The following is a 23046-nucleotide window of genomic DNA, read 5'->3' on the forward strand; positions in this document are numbered from 1 at the left end:
CATGGAAACCTAATCCAGTCGGTTTTTCTGAGCTGGGTATGGTTTGGGGCATGGATCCTAAGGTATGTGTTGGGTGTTGGCAGTGCAAGAGCTGCAGGGTGGCCTCCCTGAGAAAAGGCCAGAGTTGCTCCATGCTGGGCAGAGCTGGTTCCACCACAGGCCATAGCTGAGCCCATCAGCCATGTGTGTGGCACTGCTGCAAAAACGTATTTAGGAAATCATGGGTAAAATGCTGCACAGTCAGTGAGGAGTGAGGAAAAGAAGCATGAGAAACAGCCTGTTGAAGAGACCATGCTAGGGCAGGTAGCCATGCTGCAGGGGAGGAGGTAAGGGAGTTTGGAACGAGAGTCCTTGTAGGAAGGTAGGCAGGGATGTCTCTGTAGTTTGAAGGTGGAAGTCTAGCCTTGGCCTGGTCGGAAACTATGTCTCACACTATAGGAAAGAGGATTGAAAGGTTCTGTGCCCATTCAGGTACTCAAGCCTTCAGGCTGGAAAATAGCCAGTTATGTGCAAGGATCACATCAAATAGGGAAGTGTTCAAGGCCAGGTTGGACAGAGCCTTGGGTGACATGGTCTAGTGTGAGGTGTCCCTGCCTGTGGCAGGGAGGGTGGAACTGGGTGATCTTAAGGTCCCTTCAAACCCAAACCAGTCTGTGATTCTATGTTTTTCTTCCTTGCAATGACTAGAAGTAGATGGTTGACAGTTTCTCCTGCACTGAAATGGCAGGCATAGGAATCATCTGTAGACTTCTTAACCATTTTTTACTGGTGCCCTGGGTCAGGAATTAAGCCTTAGGATAGTTAGGTAGATTTGTCCAGTTAGTAAAGCAATGGTTTTTGACGTCTGTTTGAACATAAGAAGATTATCTACACTGGTAAGGAATAATACCCTTTCTTTCCTGCTTGATTCAAAACTCAGCTCTGCAGAAAGACATTGGCTTATTGTACAGTTGTGGGTGTTTTTTCTCTGCTATTGATGATACGTTTGTTAAAAAGCCTGGTTAGCTGGCATATAAAATATACTAAAGCATCTGATAATTTTTACATAATAATAGATACAACTACTAAATTAGAAAAGAACTTTTGAAGTTAATGTTTTTCAGTTTTTGAAGTAGTATTTAAATTCTCTTACACAATTAATGTGTTATTTCATTGTAGGACAAAGATGAAGTTGTGTTTGACTCGAAGACTCACAATCTAAATCCAAAAACTCCAATAAAGCAATCACAAGAAAAGACCTTGATTCAGGAATCGAATGCAATCAACAACTCTGAAGAGAAGCAAGATTTGAAAAAGCATAGCCAGCAAATGTTGGAAAGTCATCAAACTCCTGATGCTCCAAAGCACAACTTCAACATAGGCAAAGTCAATTTGACGGATTTCCAGGATTTCAGTGCAGGTATGGCTTCATGGGGGTCACCAGAGATTATGAGAAAGCAAGACATGAGCATGGAAGTTCAACCAGTGCTGACACCCTTTTCGGAAGTAGAAAGCACAGATCTTGAGATGATGCACACCAGGTCGTCCATACAGGAAGATAATTCTGGATTGCTGGGATATCCTAACCCATATGAAAACAGCAGTGACGAAGCAGCAGTGGGAGTAGATAGAAAATCTCCTGCTTTCTCTGAAAGTACCTACTCTGTTGATGACGACCAAGAAATGGAGAAGAAGATCTTGGTAAGTGATGTTTCATGTCTGATTTAATTCTAATTAAATAAGGCTGCTCAGCTCAGTCCCCTCGGATCATTGTTGGGCCATTGGCTCAAGTAGTAGAGCCTTACACAGGAAGAGAGGTGTGTAAGGTTCTGGCCTGTATTAAAACCCTATTTACCACTGCTTCTGATAATCCTAAAATTGAACAATAAGCTGTTTACAGCTGGCTTTGTGTCCTGTGTGTCTTCACACTGCTGATGTGGCGTCAATAAAAATCTGGGAATTACTCTCATGCTCTCAAAAGACTCTTCAAATCCAGGTACTTTTGCAGTGACACAAGCAGGAAGGGAGTGATAAATTTAGCGATAATGCTTCATGTGCAAGTAATTGACTTAAAACATGCAAAAATGTTTTACTTCCACAGTACTTAATTTACCATCAAAGCTCTCTGCTCGCAGCTATCTGTCATTGAGTGTTAGTAGAGACTGAGTCAAAATTGAAGAATATAGGTTTTTCTTTTTAGTGGCAGTATTTTATATATTGGGTCTGTATCATTTCACAGGAAGATGAAGTCTGTACTTCAGAAAATGAATCTTCAGTTGTATACTATTGTGCCTTGCTTTTGAAGGCAGTTAATGATAAATACATGTCCCTTTCTTAACAGACTATTGAAAGGGAGATAAAAATGTGATGGAATGCCTTCCAGTGTTGCATTCACTGTGGGATTTGCCATCTCCAGCACTAGAGATGTAGGCATTTGCTAAACTCTGCACTAGTAACAAAGCTGTTATAAAATGCAGAAAACTCTACAGCTGGATTCTGAAAACTAAACTCATCTGAAAAATTTCTTTCCAAGCAGGCGAGAGAAGCTGATAATCTAACTTTAACCCCTTCGGATTTACAAGATGATGTAAGATCAAGAGCATCTGCTGTAGATGAGATGAGTGATGGATATGGCAGCAGTAAGTTTAACTTTGGAGATTCCTTTCACCTTCAACTTCATTATAAAGATGTTACGTTTCCTTTTTCTCCCATTTTCTTTTACTGTAGGTCTTTTTATTTGAAAGCTGTGCCTTTGTCAGGTGGATCTTTGTTTAGGGAGACTTGTGCTATATTTGTGCTAGTGGAAGTCTGCTTTTACCTTTTCAACTTTACATACTGAAAAGGAGGCATGGGGGTTTTGGTGAGACCTGACTTAACTACGATACTTTCTCTGATGCTAAAGGCAACTTGCAACCTTTTTACTTGTAGTTAATAGAGATCTCACCCAATAACTTCAACTGACCCTGCATTCAAAGTAACAGGAGAAATCATGGTTATTTTGCAAATGGTTATGCTGATTTCAAGTGCTTTAATCTTTGTAACACTGTTGGGGGGGCTGTCTCTTTCTTCAGATACCAGCTCGAATTTTGCAGCTAAACTAAAGCAGGAGCTACAGACATCAGAGCACCTGGATGCTAGTTTCATGGCTTATCTGCAGTACCGTGGAATGTTTCCAGATTTTATGGAATCAGTGAGAGAAAAGGAAATACTTTCACCACAGCTGAAGGTAATACATGGTTAATAGAAGCAATTTAAAACTGAAACAGCAGAAGTGAAATGTTAGTATCAAGTAGTTAGCTGTGACCTTTACACTGGAAACTGTTCTGTAATGGTTTGAAATTCAAGCTGATGATGGTTCTTGAGTAATTATTTCATCGCTCATGTGACAAATTTCCTGAAATTTGTCTTGCTTGTACTTGCTAGAATTGAAGATTTTGCTAGGACAGCACTAGTGGTGTTCCAGAATGTGACAGTACAAGGACTAATTGATATGATTTATGGCTTTGTCTTGGAAGCTTTACAGAAAGCTGTTTCCCAAGCAAGCGTAGCTAGCTGCCATCATGCTCCCCTGCCTATTCTTGTAATTCTGATATGATGGAGAGCTGTGGGAACACCACTACAAGGTGTGGAGGAATCTTTCAAAGTCAGTTCAAGGAGTATGATGAATATACAGAAGACTAAGCAGTGCTTACTTACTCTAGTTTAATAAGACAAGTTAAAGAAAGTATATGCCTGGGCCTCTTTGGTTTGATGCTGTAGCTGAACAAGCTCTCGCCCATTAGAGGAATCCCAGCTTGTGAAGGGGAGAAATTCAGTGCTCCAAATCACGTCATCTGTGAAGCTGGTGAGAAGTATGTGGGTAAGTACAGCAGGCTAAAGGGAGCTCTTAAATAAAAAGAAACCAGAAGAAATACACTTCCTAGCAAGTGAATGCTGCCTCCTCAAATGTTTAGCAGATTCCTTCAGTTTATTCAGCAAAATGGAGGAAGATCTGTGCAATGAAGTAAAGCTGTAAAAGGGGATGTGAAGTCTGAATTCAGACTTACACTGGCTGGCACAATTAACTCAAGATGAAGGAGACTGCACCTTTATCTTGGCTTGAGGCAGAAGGAAGAGCTTTCCCGCATCCCCTGAAGTGTCTCTTCAAAACAGGCATGATGCTCTGTCACTGGAGAATGAAAAGCACATTGAGTAACTGACATGATGAAGGAAGCCAACCATGCAAAGGTGGTGCAACCACCTTTAGAAGTGGTGCTACCAGATAAGCTTGTAAAGTATTAGTAATCAAAGATTCCTTACTGAGGGGCACTGAAGCATCAGCATTTGCCATCCAGACAATTCCTCTTGAGATGTTTGCTGCCTGTGCGAGCTTGAATTTGTGGCATCACTTCAAGACTGCCAAGCCTAGTGAACCTTGCAGATAACCATCTGCTCTTACTGTTCCATGTAGGAGCAGTAATACCATAACTATTTACAATAACAATACTGTAACAAGGCAATTTGGAACCATCAAAAGAGACTCTCTGTCCCTCAGATGAATGTTAAAAGGATTGGGAGCACAAATGGTATTCTCCTCTATCCTCCCAGTCAGAGGAAGGTGTCCAGGATGGAGGACACAAACAGGAAAATACCTAGCTGTGTAGCTAGTGTAACCTATACTTAGGGTTTTGATTTCTGTGATCATGGAGAGGTCTGCTGGGAGCAGATGGGATTCACCTGACCAAGTAGGACAAGAGTGTCTTCACCAATAAGCTGGCCAAACCTGTAAGGAGAGCTTTAAATTAGACTAAGCAAAAGATAGGGGTAGGGTTTTGGGCAACAAAGAAAAGCCAGGAGCAGCTGATGTATTAGGAACAACAGGGAAACACCTATGAAATGCCTCAAAGGAGGCTGGAACAGGTTGCCCAGTGAAGCTGTGGATGAGGCTTTAAGCAACCTGGTCTGATAAAAGATAACCCCATGTGGCAGGGGTCGGACTAGGTGATCTTTAAAGGTCACTTCCAACTCAAACCATTCTGTATCTAGACCCTGTATGTAAAAAGTAATAATTCTCAAGCGCATAGTTTCATAGATTTTGTAGAAGAGGCGAATTTTATTCTATCTTAGGAAGCAGTTTCTTCTGTGAATTGTCAATCTAATCTTTACTGGCTGTAAGATCTGAATGCAAATTCCACTAGTGAATGTTTAGTTTGAACAATTTACTGTGCTTCTGTTGTTCATGTTTGCTAAGCTTTTCATCGTTTAGCTTTAGTTCTTGAAGTGATCACTGTTTTGACTCAAGTGACAGGAAAGCAACTCAAGTTGGTTCAAGAGTTAAGTTATTCAAAAAGTGCAAAGAAAGAATATCAAGAGTTTAAGAGAAGTACTCTGTGTTGTTGCTGCTGTTAAAGTGAGTGGCAACAAGGAACAGCTCCACATCAAGCTGGGATATTTCTGATGAGCTGTGTGTAGAAAAGGACTTAAATCTCCGATGACCTTCCTTGAAAAGAAACCAGGAAACATCTGTGCATGATGTAATAGTTTGTGAACAGGGAATTTATTTAAGAGATTATTTTTCCTGACAGTGGCAGAGGAAACAATTTCCACTGTGTAACTTATTAAGACTGCTTATTTTGGGAGATGTTATTTGTACGTAAGCTGCTAAATTAAGCCAAAGTTGTCTGAATACATAATTCATTTTTCTGGCATAGCTGGGGTTTAGTAACCTGGCTTCAGACTTCATAGAATTTGATTTATTCCTAGGAAAGTTAGGTAAAGAGTTCAGAAACAACAGAGGTAAAGCACAGTCCTTTGCCTTAATTACACGTAAGTGTGTGGATGTGCACGGCAATAAGATACTCTGGCTGAGGCTTCCATTTGTGCTTTAACGTTGTGAATATACTATTTAACAGGCCACTGTACTCTTGAATATTGTCCTTAGTTGTGGGGAGATAAAAATTCTCTGGTAATTTGGCTCACTGCATGTGTGTTTGGGTATGGATATTGATTTTATTCAGCATACCAAGTAGAAGAGCAGACCTGTCTGCTTATATCTGTATCACAGATATCAGACAGCAACCTTATTTTTCTTGTCTAGTGCTCTCCCATCTTGCTCTTACACTACCAGGATGCTGATGCCTTTCTCCTAACATTATGCCTTTTTCTCTTCTCAGACTGTGCTGAAGATGGTGTATGAGGAGAGCCGCAAAATCCTGGCTTTGTCAGAATGTCCCTTTGATTTAAGGGAGCTGAAAAATGTCCATCAGACCCGAGCGGCAATGGAGGGATGTCAGAAGGAGGGCTTAGCCCTGCTGGATGCTATACAGTCGCTGAAAGATTACCTTGGCAAGGTGGCAGATAGAGGAGACAAGGTATGACACTAAAAATATCCTTTAAAGCAAGCATATGACGAAAGGCTGGAGGAGCTGGGCCTGTTCAGCACAGAGAAGGGCAGGCTCAGGGGGTGCCTGGTAGATGTATAAGTGGAGCTGTTGGAGCGGCTCCAGAGGAGGCCACACAGATGCTGGGAGGGCTGGAGCAGCTCTGCTCTGGAGCCAGACTGAGAGAGCTGGGCTGATTCAGCCTGGAGAAGAGAAGGCTCCTTAAAGGGAGACGTTAGAACAGCTCCACTGCCTAAAGAGGCTGCAGGAAACCTGGAGAGGGGCTTTGGACAAGGGCCTGTGGGGACAGGACAAGGGGAATGGCTTTAACCTGACAGAACAGGGGAGACTGAGATGAGCTCTTAGGCAGAAGCTCTTCCCTGTGAGGGTGCTGAGGTGCTGGCACAGGGTGCCCAGCGAAGCTGTGGCTGCCCCATCCCTGGCAGTGTTCAAGGCCAGGTTGGACACAGGGGCTTGGAGCAACCTGCTCTAGTGGAAGGTGTCCCTGCCCATGGCAGGGGCGTTGGAACTGGATGAGCTTTAAGGTCCCTTCCAACACAAACCATCCTATGGTAAGTATGCGAAGGGAGGGTGTCCAGAGCATGAGGCCAGACTCTTCTTGGTGGTGCCAGGCAATAGGACAAGTGGCATAAAACTAAAACACAGGCTGTTCAACCAAAACATGAGAAAGAACTTCTTTACTCTGAGGGTGACTGAGCATCTGAGTGGGTTCCCCAGAGAGATTGTGGAGTCTCCATCCTGGGAGCTACTCAGGAGCAATCAGGAGACAAGCCTGAGTGATGTGCTTTGAGCAATGCTGCATGAGCAGAGAGGACTAGATGACCTCCAGTGGTCCCTTCCAACCTCAACCATTCTGTGATTCTGTGAAGGTAACCAGTCTTTTACATCTATAGAAATACACGTTGTTATGTAGTTAGTGTGTGTGTGTTGTATGAGGAGCAAGGGACTCTTTCTGAGGTTGGAACAGTCTTTTTTAAGCACCTGCTTAAATTAACAGGTTGATATACTCTTACACAGGAATGAGACGAAAGACAGTAGGTTACACATTGAGAAAGATGCCATTTAAAATATATATATTTTTAACAGGAATTTTCAGGTATTGCTGCTGACTGGAGAGGAGAACTTCTGCAAGCAGTACAGAGTGTGTTTGAGAAGGAGAGAAATGTGTTGCAAATTGACTTGAAGTCTCACTTCTCCAATCCTGGGGCTGATGGGAATGGTTCATTAGTAGAAAAACTGGAGTACATCATGAAACAGCAGGTAAGAAAACCTCTTCAAGTGTTATGCTTCTAAATTCTATCTAGAATTCTATCTGGAGCTCCACAGACCTCTCTTGAATAGTAGTAGATATTAAGCTAACTCTGAATCAGGAAATTTTTGATGCAGTAATTAATACTTAGGTTTTAGGTGATGACCAAATGGTCTGTAGTAATAATTATGTATCAACCATTATTAATAACTATCATTCTGTTTGGAAGCTAGTGAAGTGGGTTTTTTCTTTGTTACTGTTAACATTTTGCATTAATATGAACCCTGAACTTAGTCATTTGAAGTGCCTTATACTGCAAGGGTGTCTGTAGGGTTCATATTTTTAGGAAATATGGTAATAGCCTTGTGGATTTAATGGGATTTGGTTTGTTTTCAGGAGGAACAGAGGCAGATGGTCGTAGAGCACCTTTTCTCCTCAGACCGGAATAGCTTGCTGTCTGAAATACAGGATCTCCGAGCACAGCTACGTATGACGCATCTTCAGAACCAAGAGAAGCTACAGCAGTTACAGGAAACCCTTACCAATGCAGAAGAAATTGGGAGCAAACGAGAACATCACCTTCGGAGGAAAGGTAATCATCCCCCAAGTCCTTGTTATCTGGTCTTCCATGCCAGCTCTTTCCTTTTTTTGCCTGGAAGATGAAAGGCAAAAAAAGATTGTTCTGCAAAGAAAGCATATCATAGAATGGTTTGGGTTGGAAAGGATTTTAAAGCTCATCTAGCTCCAACCCCCTGCCATGGGCAGGGACACCTTCTACTAGAGCAGGTTGTTCAAAGCCCTGTCCAACCTGGCCTTGAACACTGCCAGGGATGGGGAAGCCACAGCTTCTCTGGGCACCCTGTGCCAGGGCCTCAGCACCCTCACAGTAAAGAGCTTCCTTATATCCAACCTAAACTTCCCCTATTTCAGTTTGAACCCATCACCCCTTGTCCTATTGCTACAGCAGTCCCTGATGAAGAGTCCCTCTCCAGCATCCTTGCAGCCCCCTTCAGACACTGGAAGCTGCTCTGAGGTCTCCACGCAGCCTTCTCTTCTCCAGGCTGAACAGCCCCGACTTTCCCAGCCTGTCTTCATATGGGAGCTGCTCCAGCCCCTGCTCATCCTTGTGGCGTTCTCTGGACTTGCTCCAACAGCTCCATGTCTTTCTTATGCTGTAGAGTTCTTCAGTTTTACTAATGCACTCAGGTTGCTATGATTTTAGCAGATGAAGCAAAGAGAAGCTTTAAAATAAAGCAACAGAACTGGAGGGTGACTCTTAAATAGTGTATACATGTAGAAACGCAAACAAGAACAGTAAAATAATTCTCTTTTATATGAATATATATATGTTTGCCAGTAAATGGATGCGTTTGCTTAATGAGGGTTAGAGTCCATTAGCAACAAGTTACTTACAATATATCCCAGTAGCTCAGGGTAAATGATAACATATTGTCAAGTTCTCTGTAATACAAATAACATTTCCTTATCCTAGTTGAATTATTAGAATATAAGCTTCAGGAGGAAAAATCCATTGTAAGTGACTTGCACAGCACCCTGTCTGAGGAGCAGAAGAAAGCCTCTGAAACGTGTGATCTGTTGAATCAAGAAAAAGCAGCCCTGAAATCAGAGCTTTCTGAAAGTAAACAAGAGAATGAAAGGCTGCAGAAATCCCTAGAAGAGCTTCAGAGGGAATTGAGCCAGTTACGGTGAGAAGTAAATTTAGTCACTTATTCTACTCATCAGCAGGTCTGAAAGAACTTTATATACTGTATGTATTCAATGAGGATCCACAACTGGTGTAGCACTTGGAAACACGAGGAGGAAAACGAACCTCTCACTTCTCATGGCTGTGTTAATTTTTCTTCGGTAATGGCCTAGACCCCTGCCTCCCTGATGTACCCTACTCCTGCTGCTTTTGTCTGAGTCTTTTGGTTGGTACTTCTGTTTGTCTGTCATCTTGCGTATGCTTCCCCACCTAGCACACTCCCGGTGTTTTTCTTTCACGGGACAAGTTTTGCTCTGCCAGTCTAGGTAACTTCTCTTTATTGTTACTAAATAGTGAAATCCCAGCTTTGCTTGCAGGAAGGTAAATGTTTTCAGTTGCTAAATAGCTGTGACTTGAAAACCTGCTCTCTGTAGAAAGAGCAGATGCTTTAGGGAATAAATTAGTAGACCAGCTCACAAAAAGTAACCCAGAATACCTTGCTGGCGTTGTTGGAAGAGGATGTCCTGTTCTAAACACAGAAGTGACGTTTTGAACTTTGCAGGTCTGAGTTGGATAAAAAAGAAAAGGCTTTGACAACTGCACTTGAAGACTTGAAGGCTGAGCATCTGAAGCAATCTGAGCTACAAGATCTATTTGAGGAACAGCAGCTTCAGCGTAAGAAAACAGAATATGAAAAGACAAAGGCCTTGGAGGTAATGCCCTACATCTCAGTGCCTCACGTCACCTCCCTTGGTGCATGAAGTTAACTATCTCACATAACTAACAGGTTATTTTGCAGTCTTTTCGCATCAGATGGTTTTTGTTTAGTAAGTATTATAAAAAACATTCTAGTGAATATGCATAGGTTTATTTTCTTTTCACAGAATTAACGCTTTCAGTTGCCCCTCCTAACTGCACATACAGAAATAAGAAGTGTTGTGCCTTTTCTTTCCTCTCTTTGTATCTTAGTATTTCCAGAGCCTTAATGCTTTCACATTTCACCAGTACTGCCCCTTGCTGTGTAGGGAGAGCCAGATTCTCCAACTGTGTTACTGCACCCTTGATTGCAGAGCAAATGTGCTATGAGGATGGGATGTGTATGATCAACTGAGATTATAAAGGAAACCATCCAGTGGTACATGTGCTTGGCAGAGAGAACTGGAGCCTTTCCAATATAACATGTATTTTTGGAGGTTAACCAAAGTCTTTTTGTTCCCTTTCTTCTAAACAGAACAGAAAATAGATAAAGAGCTTTCTCTCTGATACTGTGATAACAGTGACTTGGTGCTTGTAAAAGGCCTACAGTGACTGGAAAAGGAAAAAGTTTTAACATAAGCCTTTTTTAAAACTTAAACACCAAACCCCAACTCCAAAACAATCCTAGTTCGATGCCTTAGGTGAGGAAACACAATTCTGACTCTATTCCTTGTAGTTTGGCCTCTCACATCATCTTTCTTATAGGTGTTTAGGTTTGTGGGTGGGTTTTGTTGGGATTTTTGTTACTACTTACATGGTAGCGCATGGCACTAACGTCCTCCAGCTTTTAAAAGTGAAGCTTATGCAGGGGAGGCGGGGCCCATTTTAGTCAAGGCAAAGAGAAAGTGCATTGCCCTAGGTATAGCTGTGCAACAGATTCCCAGTTCACATCTCTGCAGTCTTGCATTCCCAAATCATCCCTTCTAGCATGCCTATAAAAAGCTAATGCCACTTAGAATCTGACCTGGCTTTCTACCAGATGAGAGGACAGGTCACCTCTGACTGTCTGCAAACACCCTGGGACTGCCCCTTCATTGCTGCTTTTCCTTCTGAAGAAAGGCTGGTTCCCAAAATGGGTCTGGGGATGGATTATTTTTATCTGTCTGTACTGTGTGCTTTAAGCAGATGGGCTGTAAAATCCAGAGGTTTTACAGCTGCTCTTACTGCTTAGATTTTTCAGTCTTTTTAAATCAACATGGGTTATTTCTGCTTCAGATGTAACTTAAGGGGATTGAGTGATTCCTCACTAATTGAAGGTCTTGCTAGTTGAAGATGATATTTTAACATTACATATTTGGTTTTGTTACTTGGTGTCATTGAATCCCAGCCTGGTTAAGGCTGGAAGGGACCTTAAAGCTCATCCAGTTCCCACCTCCTGCCACAGGCAAGGACACCTTCCACTAGAGCAGGTTGCTCCAAGCCCCTGTGTCCAGCCTGGCCTTGAACACTGCCAGGGATGGGGCAGCCACAGCTTCTCTGGGCACCCTGTGCCAGCACCTCAGCACCCTCACAGGGAAGAGCTTCTGCCTAAGAGCTCATCTCAGTCTCCCCTGTTCTGGCAGGTTAAAGCCATTCCCCTTGGCCTGTCCCTACAGGCCCTTGCCCAAAGTCCCTCTCCAGGTTGCATGTCGGTTCCTTTAGGCACTGGGAGCTGCTCTAAGGTCTCCCCATGCTTCTGGCACTTGTAATTAGAAACTTAAACTTGCCATTTTAAATTAATTGGGGTTTTATACCTGAACTACTTTAGTTCAGTCTTCCTGGATAAAACAGGAAGCTGGAAATTGCCGAATGCCAGCCAGCCCCACACTGTCTGTGCTTCCCCCTTTGAACAGGAGCTGCAGGCTGCCTTGGAGCTGCAGTTGATGCAGAAGAGCCAGCTGGCGGTTTCCTTGGAGCACGAGCAAGCAGTCAGTGATAATCTCCGCAAGGAACTTCAGATTGAGCACTCCCGCTGTGAAGCTTTGCTGGCCCAGGAACAGGCCAAGCTGTCAGAGCTCCAGAAAAATCTGGATGCTGAGAAAAACCGCTCTTTGGAGCTCCTGAATTCCTTGAATCACGAACGTGTTTTGACAGAACAGTTGAGTGTGAGAGTGAAAGAAGGTGCTTCTTGTCAGTACAGGGAGTCACTGCTGGAGCAAGCCTTTGTTCGAGAGCTCCAAGCCCAGCTGGAAGAAGAAAGGTCCCGAAGCATGGAGCTAGCTGCTATTATTGAGAAGATGCACCAGAAGGCCATTCGTTCCAAAAGGCAGCTGGAGGCTGAGGTACAGATGTGCTGTGAAGAAACCCAGAAGGAGAGAGAAGTCAATGACAAGTTACGAGCTATGCTGGAATCTCTCCAGGCTCAAAAGCAAGAGGTAATCCGGTCCTTAGAGGCCCAGAAGGAGAGGGAGGCAAAGCTGAAAGCTGACTGGGAACAACTGCAGTTGCTCTACAAGGCCATGAAAGAGCAAGATAAAAACAAGAAAGAGGAGAGAGACAGAGAGAGGAGACAGCAGCAACACACAGAGGTAGAGAAGCAGAAGAGCTGGCAAAGAGATCAAGAGAGACTGGTGAGAAAGCTCTGCAAGCTTTGCCTTACACTGAAATAGCCACAAACTGGGATTTAACGCTGTGGGTGGTGTTTTTTAATGGAAATGTTTCCTTCCCTTGGAACAAAGCTTTCTGAAAAACACATTAGATGAGAAATGCAGGAAAAGAGCTCAAATACAGCTGTTTTCAGGGAGTTGTATCTGGGTTTGCTGTTGACAGAAGCTGATCTTTACATCTTAGCCTATGCTTGGAATTGACAGTTGTTAACAGATGAAGAAGGATATGGCTTAAACACAGAATGGCACTGAATTAGATTTCATGTCATTACCCTTATTTTCAGCTAGGCTCCTAATTATGGTTTGCAGCAGTCTGGGTTTTGCCCTTCTTGTTTCTCAACTCCTTGGCTTTCGTTAGGGAAGGAGGGGGGCTTTGCAGGCTCTCTGGAGGCTTCTCAGTCACCACGTCTGAAAATGGATGGAGAAAAATGCCTATTCCAGAGTCATTGAATGGCTTCCTGGTGGCCCTTCCCCTAAGAGTGGTCTGTGAGTTAAGGAGCACTGGGATGGATATGCTGGATACAGATAGTTAGGTGGGATGCTTTTACTTGCCGTCTGTGTGTGTGTATATCAAAACAAAACCAAAACCCACTCATATACATATATATATTTGCATATGTGTGTGTATGCATATGGTGCAATTGCCTACTCCTTATTCTGTTCTAACAGCAGAACTTGGAACAGCAACATCAGAGGGATGAACAAAGAATTAAGGAACTGCAGGGAGCAGTGGCAATATTAGAAGAACACAGTCTTCTGTCACTCAGCCATCAGCAAGAACTGTCGTGTACCTCAAAGAAAGATCGAAACGTGAAACAGGCCATGACAAAAGAAACTGAGAAACCACATTTGCAACAGCAGCAGCAACAGCTAGAGAAGATAAGGCAGCAGCTGCTTTCTGTAGCTGTGCACCTGAACGAGTTCATAGATAAAACTGTTGATAAGTGAGTAGTTAATAAAATAGGCATTTGCTTTCCACTTTGCCTATGAACTTGTGTGGGTCATGGCTGAGAGCCCTGTGCTGAAGAGAGCGAGCAGTGTTTTTGCTTCCAAGACTCAGCCTTGTGTGAGACCATGCTTTTGTGGTGGTAGCAGACTGGTTATTGCCATCCACTGCAGCCATTCCCCTTAGAATCTTGTGTGCCTGTGCCTGAACTAGATCTTTGAAGCAACCCTGCTTAACACCTACTGGAAAGAGTTGGTTGGTAGTTTGGCAGCTGCAGCAGTGTGATTAGAGAGCAATCAAGACAGCAGGCTCATCAACACATCTGCATGGGTAGAATGGGAAACTCCATTGAGCATGGCAGGGAAAAACAAAGGGTCAGGAATGAATGGCCAAGTAGCATTTAATTTCTTATTTCTTAGGGAGCAGAGTAAGATACTGGTGGTGTTTTGCCGCAGCCTGAATTTGCATGGTAGAATTTCAGACTGGTGTAAAGTACAGCCTTCTGAATAAATCCTGTGCAGCAGTAATTAGAAATGCTACTCTTAAAAATTAACAAAACTTGCTCATTTCTGTGTGCATTCATAGTAGTTTGTGTGATGAAGAGTACATAAATACAGCCTCAAAACTTCAAGGGTATCCAGTAGGGAGGAGGAAACAAATATACTTTCACATTACTACAGATCACCCTGATACTGAAAAAGTATTTCTGTTTGACAGAACAATCAATGATTGGCCTATATCAAGTGATGAAGCTGTAGCCTCTTTACTGCAGACATTAAAGGAACTAAAATCAGATTTATTGTCTCCTCCTGCATCTCAGGTAAGGAAAACAGCATCTCTATGTTGATCATCAGTAAGTTCTGTATTCTTTGGATTGCAGCATACATATCAGTTGATTGATTGACTTCCTTCCCTTTCTTTTTCAGTAAAACATCCTGAGGAAAATAATTTTTTGCCTTGGGGGTGGAAAAAAAGATGTCCTCACATTGTCACTATATGAACATACAGTTGCTTTTTGTTATACTGCAAAGCCTGCTTCTAATGGTGTCTTTCTTCCCAGATACACAATAATACATCCAAGGGTATCAATCCCTGGAATGTGTGGCTGCTGCTTCTGGATGCATCCAGAGACAGTTGGTTTTCAGTGAACTGTCAACTCCTTTTCAGGAAGTCCAGGAGTGGTTTGTCATCTCAAGAGGCCTATTCTGACTGATGTCTGCAGTATTGCAAATGCTTTATGCAAGTCTAGGGGTTGTCAAAGAGTGAGGCCCGGTCTACTGATACGAAATACATTATAAAAACTTCAGTATTTTAGATTCCATCTTGTTCACCAGATGACTTTGCCCTATGATTTATGTCTTTCCCTCATAATAGAGATCTCCAACCACATTTCAGCCAAAATTTGGGAATTTAGGGCTACCTAACGGTCCTGGCTCCTGTTTGGTTCTGCCTCTCTCTATTCATTCACCTGCTGGATAGCAGATCCCCAGAAATCACACCATTGGGAAATAGTTCTGTCTGTCTCTGGTACAGGAAGAGGCTTTTGTAACTCATGTGGTTGTCACGTACTCTGTAACACAAGATGTATGACAGGCTGCTTTGGCAGGGTGCAAGCTCTGCCTGTGTCTTAACTGCTTACAAAACACAATAAATACTTCTGTTATGTCACCTGTGCAGCCATTTAGGTGGTTGCCAAGTGGATCATCTCCAGCCTTGAGGAGAGGGATGTGACCTCTTCCCTGGGGAGTGTCCATGGAGTTATTTTGGTTAAGCCTTCCTCTCAAAAAGCTTTAGAGCTCTCTGCTGTGGACAAAATGCTCAGAGAGCCTGTAGGGGGGGACGAGACAACCTTATGGCTCTGTATAATTTGGACTTAGCAAAACTCCCTCCAGACCTGAGCTGTTTTTCTGGCTCTGCTCCCTCTAAGTTATTACTCTACTGGTAAAGAAAAATAGTTTGGGTTGTTTGTTTTTCCTCTGATACTGTTAGGTCTTCTGCATTACCAACTCTGTTCCAAATGCTTTTCACAACATTTAGGTTTTCCAGGCTCTCATCACATTACGCCCAGGAATGCCATTCAGAATAGCAGTTCCTTCTCTTGTTGGACCACTCTTTGCAATTGGCTCCTCTAGGGACTATGGCCACACTAAAATAAAGGGACTCAAGTTTTGCAATTTCTTTTGTTTCGTTTCACAGAAGAAGTTTAGTGGAGCACTCTAAAGATGTATAGCTTAGGCAGCAAAACCCATCTTGGTATCGTTGCTTCTGTGGGCACAAATGTTCCCTTCCCTCTGCCCTCTTCTTTGATTTCTTTTCCAGAATCACCTTTTGCTTCAATTTCCTCCCTGAATTTCTCTTTCCTTTAAGATACTGAACTACATGCTCTGGGGACCAAAGGAATATACTGCTGTTACCTCCTTGAGTTGTGATAGTGTGGGACTATTAGACAGGGAAAGTGTCAAATGCCAAAAGGGAAAACCCTTGCCAAGGTGAATATGGAGTCAACTGGTCAGTCAAAAGCCAACTGGTGCAGTAGAATCAACTGCATAGATGAATCATGTGGAATTCCTTCAGATATTACAAGTATGTTACCACCTTCAAACTGAGCTTTTGTGGGTCTGTAGGTCCCTAGGATGGTGGGACCATGATCCTCACTGGGATGCTTGCTGAGGAGTCCAATATAGAGCAGCTTACCTCCCTTTGAGTATGATACACATTTTTTTTTCCCATGTTTGAACTATTTTTAATAATACTTATCTATCTGAAGTGTATTTTGTACCTGAAGTCCTTATCTCTGCCCTCATTCTCAAAGCGCTCTTCAGTCTCATCTCAATGTGTGCTGTGGCACAGCCGCTGTGCCGGTGAAGGACATACAAAGGGAAATGCATCCTTCAGGATAAAAAAGGTTCAGTGGAAAAAATGAGATTGTATAGAACATCTGTGAATTAGATGATAAGTACAGGACAAAAGTTTAACTTGGACAGAAATCAATGCCTAATTTCAAAATGGTACTGAGGGTAGTGATAGATTCTTAAAGCATCATTCAACTCAAATATGCTGAGAAGTAGAGAGCATTTCATACAATCATGAAACGGGTTGGGTTGGAAAGGGCCTTAAAGCTCATCCAGTTCCAACCCCTGCCACGGGCAGGGGCACCTTCCACTAGAGCAGCTTGCTCCAAGCCCCTGTGTCCAACCTGGCCTTGAACACTGCCAGGGATGGGGCAGCCACAGCTTCTCTGGGCACCCTGTGCCAGCGCCTCAGCACCCTCACAGGGAAGAGCTTCTGCCTAAAAGCTCATCTCCATCTCCCCTGTTCTGGCAGGTTAAAGCCATTCCCCTTGTCCTGTCCCTACAGGCCCTTGTCCAAAGCCCCTCTCCAGGTTTTCTGCAGCCTCTTTAGGCACTGGAGCTGCTCTAACGTCTCCGCATAAGGAGCCTTCTCTTCTTCGGGCTGAACAAGCCCAGCTCTCTCAGTTTCCAAGTGTTGAGAAGACTGCTACTAAAGGGAATAGGATTCCTGTACAGCCACTCAGAGAGATCGGTAGTGAAGAGGTAGCTTGATTAACAATTGCTTTGATCCTTCTTAAGAAAGGCTACTTGTGTGCTTCAGCTGCCCAACCTATCATTTAACACCTGAATGCCACTGCTGGTTTTCAGCCTAGTTATCTTCACAGTTTTTGTCCATCAAGTTAGCTTATTACTCTCTTTGAGAGGTTTGCTGTGGGAGTAATATGCAAACCCCATCACAGCTCACTTCCTTTGGGTTTCTTTTTTTAGATCAGATCTACGTGTGATACCAACTCTGTTCAAGAACTGGAAAGAGAATCCTGGCAGCAAGAGAGGAACATTTTGCAGAAAGCTCTGAAACAGGCTGAATCAGAACTGGCTAAAGCCAGTGCTGGAATTGCAAATAAACCACTGGTAGAAACTTCCAGTCCTAAGGTAAAATTCTCATGATGGCCAGCAAAGGGGCTGTCTGGAGCTTGGGGAGTGAGCAGTGCCACAGGCTTTGGCATGTCATTTCAACCTTTGACACATGGTTTGCTCTCACCATCTTGCCTATTGTACAGCTTTGCTGTGTGAGAACTGTTACCAGCTCAGGATCATAAAAACCTCTGGGGAGTTTAGTTCTTGGTAGTACTGTTCTTTAGGCATTGCCTAAGGCATTAATGTCACATGTAGGACAGGTAATTTAGTAATTCTATTTTATTTCTTTTGATAAAGATGATAATAAAACTTCCTGTTGCAGAGGAGCCAGGGAGTGGACAGCTTGGATTTCTGGAGATATATGTGTCAGATTATGGCATTTAGGTTTCACTTATTTGCTGTAGGCTTCAGTTGCTGTCTGAAAAGGTGTCTTTATAGATGAACAGTTTTACACACTGCATATTAAATTAGGAACACCTTCCCCTATATACCTCATCAGAGAAGCTCCTTTGTAACTTCCTTGGTGTTAGACAGGAACGTGCACCCAAAGTAACCAAGGTCTGTGGAACTAATTGCTACTCTTAAAGGAGAGGGAGAGTCAGACTTAATGTCCAAGCATGAAAATATCCAACATCTGTTATTATTAATCTGCCCTCACCAATCTTAAATACTTTTTATTCCTGTGACACATTTGATAATCATCAAGCCTGATGGGCACTTATCCCAGTGTGTTTTCTGCTTAATATTTAAAGCAGATGTTAATTTTTTTGTTAAGAGTTACACTGGTTTAGAGTTTCAGATATGACCGTGTTGCTTCGAAACCTTCAGGAGAGCTAAGGCAGTCTGGCACTCCAAACGTGGGGGCTTTTTATCTACATACAGAATCCTTCCTGCTGCCCTTGTGCCCATGATATCAGCGTTCTATGTGAAGACAGCTTGGTTGTGGTTGGTGTTTTGCACACCAAGCAGTAACCAGGCCAAAACTTTCTAGCCTAGCCAAGACTACACAGATATACACAAATTCATTAGACTTGGTACAAGCCTCTATGTGTGGTGTCCACTGCAGGAGTGTCATAACATGGCATTGCACCAAAACTGGCTGAGCCATGGTGGCTGTGACACAAATACTTGCTCAGAATTACACTGAAAATCATAGAATAGCTGGGGTTGGAAAGGACCTTAAGATCATCTAGTTGCAACCCCCCTGCCATGGGCAGGGACACCTCACACTAAACCATGCCACCCAAGGCTCTGTCCAACCTGGTCTTGAACACCACCAGGGATGGAGCATTCACAGCTTCCTTGGGCAGCTCATTACAGTGCCTCACCACCCTAACAGTAAAGAACTTCCTCCTTATATCCTATCTAAACTTTCCCTGTTTAAGTTTGAACCCATTACCCCTTGTCCTGTCACTACAGTCGCTAATGAAGAGTCCCTCTCCAGCATCCTTATAGGCCCCTTTCAGATACTGGAAGGCTGCTATGAGGTCTCCACCCAGCCTTCTCTTCTCCAGGCTGAACAGCCCCAACTTTCTCAGCCTGTCTTCATACAGGAGGTGCTCCAGTCCCCTCATCATCCTTGTGGCCTCCTCCAGACTTGTTCCAACAGTTCCATGTCCTTTTTATATTGAGGATACCAGAACTGTACACAATACTCCAAGTGAGGTCTCATGAAAGCAGAGTAGAGAGAAACTTGCACTGCTTCCATGCTTGATAATTATAAATTATCTTTCTATATTTTGGTAAAGCCACGGGTTTTAGATACCCGTATTGTGGGAGATGCTGCTGGGAAAAGCTACTAACTTTTCTGAGCTTTCTGTAGCTAAATCTTAACAGATTGGATTTATTTTTGTTTCCTGTTTTTGCTTTTTCTCCAGTTGCAGAGATTATATAGGAAGTACCTCAGAGCAGAGAGCTTTAGAAAGGCTTTGGTTTATCAGAAGAAATACCTTTTGCTGCTTCTCGGTGGTTTTCAGGACTGTGAACAAGCCACCCTCTCCCTAATAGCACGCATGGGAATCTACCCCTCGCCTGCAGACCTGCAGCTTTCTGGATCACGTTCCCGTCCTTTTACCAAGTTCAGATGTGCGGCCAGGGCAATCATTGCCATATCAAGGTAAAGCCAAAACACTGTCTCTCTTATGTGATATTTTCATGGGAATTTCAAAAAAGTAGAGTTCCTGTGGCTTATCCTAGATTACTATTAAGCAAAAGTTACCTCCAAAACTAGTTTAAACTGGTGGAGGGATATCATGCAAGACTCCCATTCTTGTGACCTGGGTCCCCACTTGTGGCAGGGGGCTGAAACTAGATATCTTTAAGGTTCCTTCCAGCCAAAACATTCCATGATTCTATGACTTGTTAGCTATAACTTTGGCTAAACTGCTATTGCAAAGTCAGTGCTAACTTGGATGTGTACTAAACTATAGACTGATACAAAGCTGTTTCTGTCCTAAGGGATACCCAGCAGCAGTCCAGTTGAGAATCAGTGCACATCCATTACAAACTGTTTTCCTTTCAGGTCTGATCCTTATCTATTTGGACTCACTGAATAGTCTGTCTTGTTTCAGAATGTGATCGTCTCAACAGTGATGGTTTTTCCCATCTTGAATCTGGTAGCCTGTGTTTCACTGGGTTTGAGTCTATCGTATTCTGTCACTTACTATCAGATGGGTTTTGTTAACTGTACTTGGGACAATATGCCATCTCGTAATGGGTTTTGAGACCATTTAATGAAAAGAACAGTTTTAAATGCCATCATCTTTATGCCATCCAGAGGGACCTGGACAGGCTGGAGAGGTGGGACTACGTGAACCTCATGAAGTTCAACAAGGCCAAATGCAAGGTCCTGCCCTGGAGTTGGGGCAATCCCAAGTGAAACACAGGCTGAGAGAGACTGGATGGAGCATCCCAAAGGAGATGAACTTGGGGGTGTTGGTCAATGAGAAGCTTCCCATGACCCGGCTTCAGTGTGTCCTTGAGCCCAGAACCCCCCCATGCGTTGGGCTGCACCCCCAGAGCTTGAGCAGCAGCTCAGGGAGGGGATTCTCCCCCTCTGCTGTGCTCTGGGGAGACCCCCCCTGCAGTTCTGATCCAGCTCTGGGGAAACAGCACAAGAGGGATGTGGAGAGAGTCCAGAGGAGGCCATGGAGGTGCTGTGAGGGCTGGAGCAGCTCTGCTCTGGAGCCAGGCTGAGAGAGCTGGGCTGGTTCAGCCTGAACAAGAGAAGGCTCCTCAAGGGGAGACGTTAGAGCAGCTCCAGTGCCTAAAGGGGCTACAGGAAACCTGGAGAGGGGCTTTGGACAAGGGCCTGTAGGGACAGGCCAAGGGGGAATGGCTTTGACCTGCCAGAACAGGGGAGATTGAGATGAGCTCTTAGGCAGAAGCTCTTCCCTGTGAGGGTGCTGAGGCGCTGGCACAGGGTGCCCAGAGAAGCTGTGGCTGCCCCATCCCTGGCAGTGTTCAAGGCCAGGTTGGACACAGGGGCTTGGAGCAACCTGCTCTAGTGGAAGGTGTCCCTGCCTGTGGCAGAGGGCGTTGGAACTGGATGAGCTTTAAGGTCCCTTCCAACTCAAACCAGGCTGGGATTCTATGAAATGTAAGTGGGTTACTTCTGTGCAATTTCCTTGTCCAGTAAAAATGATTACTACCAAGTTTAAGACTTTCAGATGTCACAGAGTGTCTTTCAGCTCTTGTCTTTTACATGGATGCTGTGATTGTGATATCAAAGGATGTAGAAACAGTGACCTCCAAATTACTTCTCCTAGTCAGGAAGAGCTGCCACAGAACTCTGGAAATGAGGGACAGTGCAGGAGCAGTGCCACAACAAGCAAACCTTTCCAAAAGGTAGAGGAGCATTGCAGAGTAAAATGGGATGACCCTTCACTCTAATGACCAAAGTTGAAGAATGTTTCCTCCATTCCTGCAAGGATTCTTATTTTGATGCCAGCAAAGTTTAACATTAAAATTCAGTGTATTTTGACTTATTTTTAATGATCGCCCAAATTTCTTTTGTTACCAAGGTTAAAGTTTTTGGTGAAGAAGTGGAACAAAGTTGGCAGGAAGAGCACACAGGCTGAAACCATTGCTCACAGTACAGAAGGTTACACAGGTAAGCCTTTCGGTACTTTGTTTTAGTCGTAATTTCTCTTTAGTGATGCATTCCATTTAAAAACAAACCCCAAAACACACCCATAGAAGTGGCAAAATCTGTTCACCTGTTAACACTGGGACAGGCCAAGGGGAATGGCTTTAACCTGACAGAACAGGGGAGATTGAGATGAGCTCTTAGGCAGAAGTTCTTCCCTGTGAGGGTGCTGAGGCGCTGGCACAGGGTGCCCAGAGAAGCTGTGGCTGCCCCATCCCTGGCAGTGTTCAAGGCCAGGTTGGACACAGGGGCTTGGAGCAACCTGCTCTAGTGGAAGGTGTCCCTGACCATGGCAGGGGGTGGGAACTGGATGAGGTTTAAGGTCCCCTCCAACACAAACCAGTCTGGAATTCTTTGAACCACTGTGGTGTGGTTCGTTATGACACTTGAGTCCTGAAACCCCTGCTGAACTTCTGCCTCACTGCAAAACAGCATCCTGGCAGCTTCATAAAAATAATATTTGGGTTTGGTTTTGAGGTTTTTTGTGAGTTAAAGGACTTCTCTGAAGGGGTTTTTCTGTTTTAATGAAAACAAAACACCCCCTGCCCTTCCCAAACCTTCACCAAACCCAACAAACCCTATCTCGTTTCTGTGCTGTCTCTAGAGTCGGGCAGTGTAATTCAACTGTAACATGTGCTTAGAGCAAACAAGAAGAACTAAGTTTAACGAAAATAGAGTATTTTGCTGATCTCAGCCATTGGGACATCTTCTGTGTGGATGTAGCAACGGCTAGTGAGAAACCAAGTCTGGAGTAAGAACAAAGGGCTAGTTCTCCATCTGCAGGAAGCAGTTGTTTGAGAGTGAAATGCAAAACTTCTGCGAAATCTGGTTAAAACAAACAGAAACCAAACCAAAAAAGCAGTTAGCTGTAGAAAGTGTGTTTGGTTTTAAATGCAGCTTAAATACAGTTTAATTGTGTAGTAATTCCCATGGGGTTTAGTGGTTATGGTTATGATAGCCTAACGTTTATGATGATTCCCAGCATGTGTGTTTTGAACTGTTTCCTATTTAACACAGCCCCTGGAGCTAGAACTGAGGTCCTGGATGAGCTGCAGCCCCCAGCCGTGAGCTCCCCCCCTACCCGGGACACCGGGCTGCGCCCCAGAACCAGCTCCACAAGGTCGGGGACCCCCTGCCCCAGAGCATCCCACCGCCTACCCCGCAGGTCAGTCCATGGTCACTGCCTCTGCTGCACCACACCAACGGACAGGCTTTCCAAAACATAACCACTGCCTGGAGGAGGCACTGGAACTAGAAGAGGGATTTGTTTTCTTACATCTGGGAAACAGTTTATTTCTTTCAAGATGTTTACAGGAGAAAACTTCTCATGTGCCTTAAGCACACCGACATTCCTGGACTGAGACCATTCC

General features: G+C 43.8%; 1 protein-coding gene across 6 annotated transcripts in view; it reads left to right on the forward strand.

Moving 5' to 3' along the window:
* Window positions 1-23046, forward strand: part of PCNT (pericentrin) — an 89007-nt gene that overhangs the window by 61815 nt on the left and 4146 nt on the right. For 5 of the 6 annotated variants that reach the window (XM_062602878.1, XM_062602903.1, XM_062602886.1 and 2 more), the window contains 15 exons: window positions 1159-1680; window positions 2513-2618; window positions 3051-3205; window positions 6132-6329; window positions 7446-7619; window positions 8005-8200; window positions 9101-9314; window positions 9876-10026; window positions 11902-12618; window positions 13324-13598; window positions 14318-14420; window positions 17380-17544; window positions 19407-19645; window positions 21552-21640; window positions 22694-22841. In XM_062602878.1, the coding sequence (XP_062458862.1) occupies window positions 1159-1680; window positions 2513-2618; window positions 3051-3205; window positions 6132-6329; window positions 7446-7619; window positions 8005-8200; window positions 9101-9314; window positions 9876-10026; window positions 11902-12618; window positions 13324-13598; window positions 14318-14420; window positions 17380-17544; window positions 19407-19645; window positions 21552-21640; window positions 22694-22841 (3452 nt within the window). The remainder of the gene's footprint in view (window positions 1-1158; window positions 1681-2512; window positions 2619-3050; window positions 3206-6131; window positions 6330-7445; window positions 7620-8004; window positions 8201-9100; window positions 9315-9875; window positions 10027-11901; window positions 12619-13323; window positions 13599-14317; window positions 14421-17379; window positions 17545-19406; window positions 19646-21551; window positions 21641-22693; window positions 22842-23046) is intronic. The other variant, XM_062602861.1, reaches the window with a different exon arrangement.

Source organism: Pezoporus occidentalis, unplaced genomic scaffold (assembly GCF_034315485.1).
Source record: "Pezoporus occidentalis ecotype Australia unplaced genomic scaffold, CSIRO_AGI_Poc_V1 ctg118, whole genome shotgun sequence".
In the NCBI taxonomy this organism is placed as follows: domain Eukaryota; kingdom Metazoa; phylum Chordata; class Aves; order Psittaciformes; family Psittacidae; genus Pezoporus; species Pezoporus occidentalis.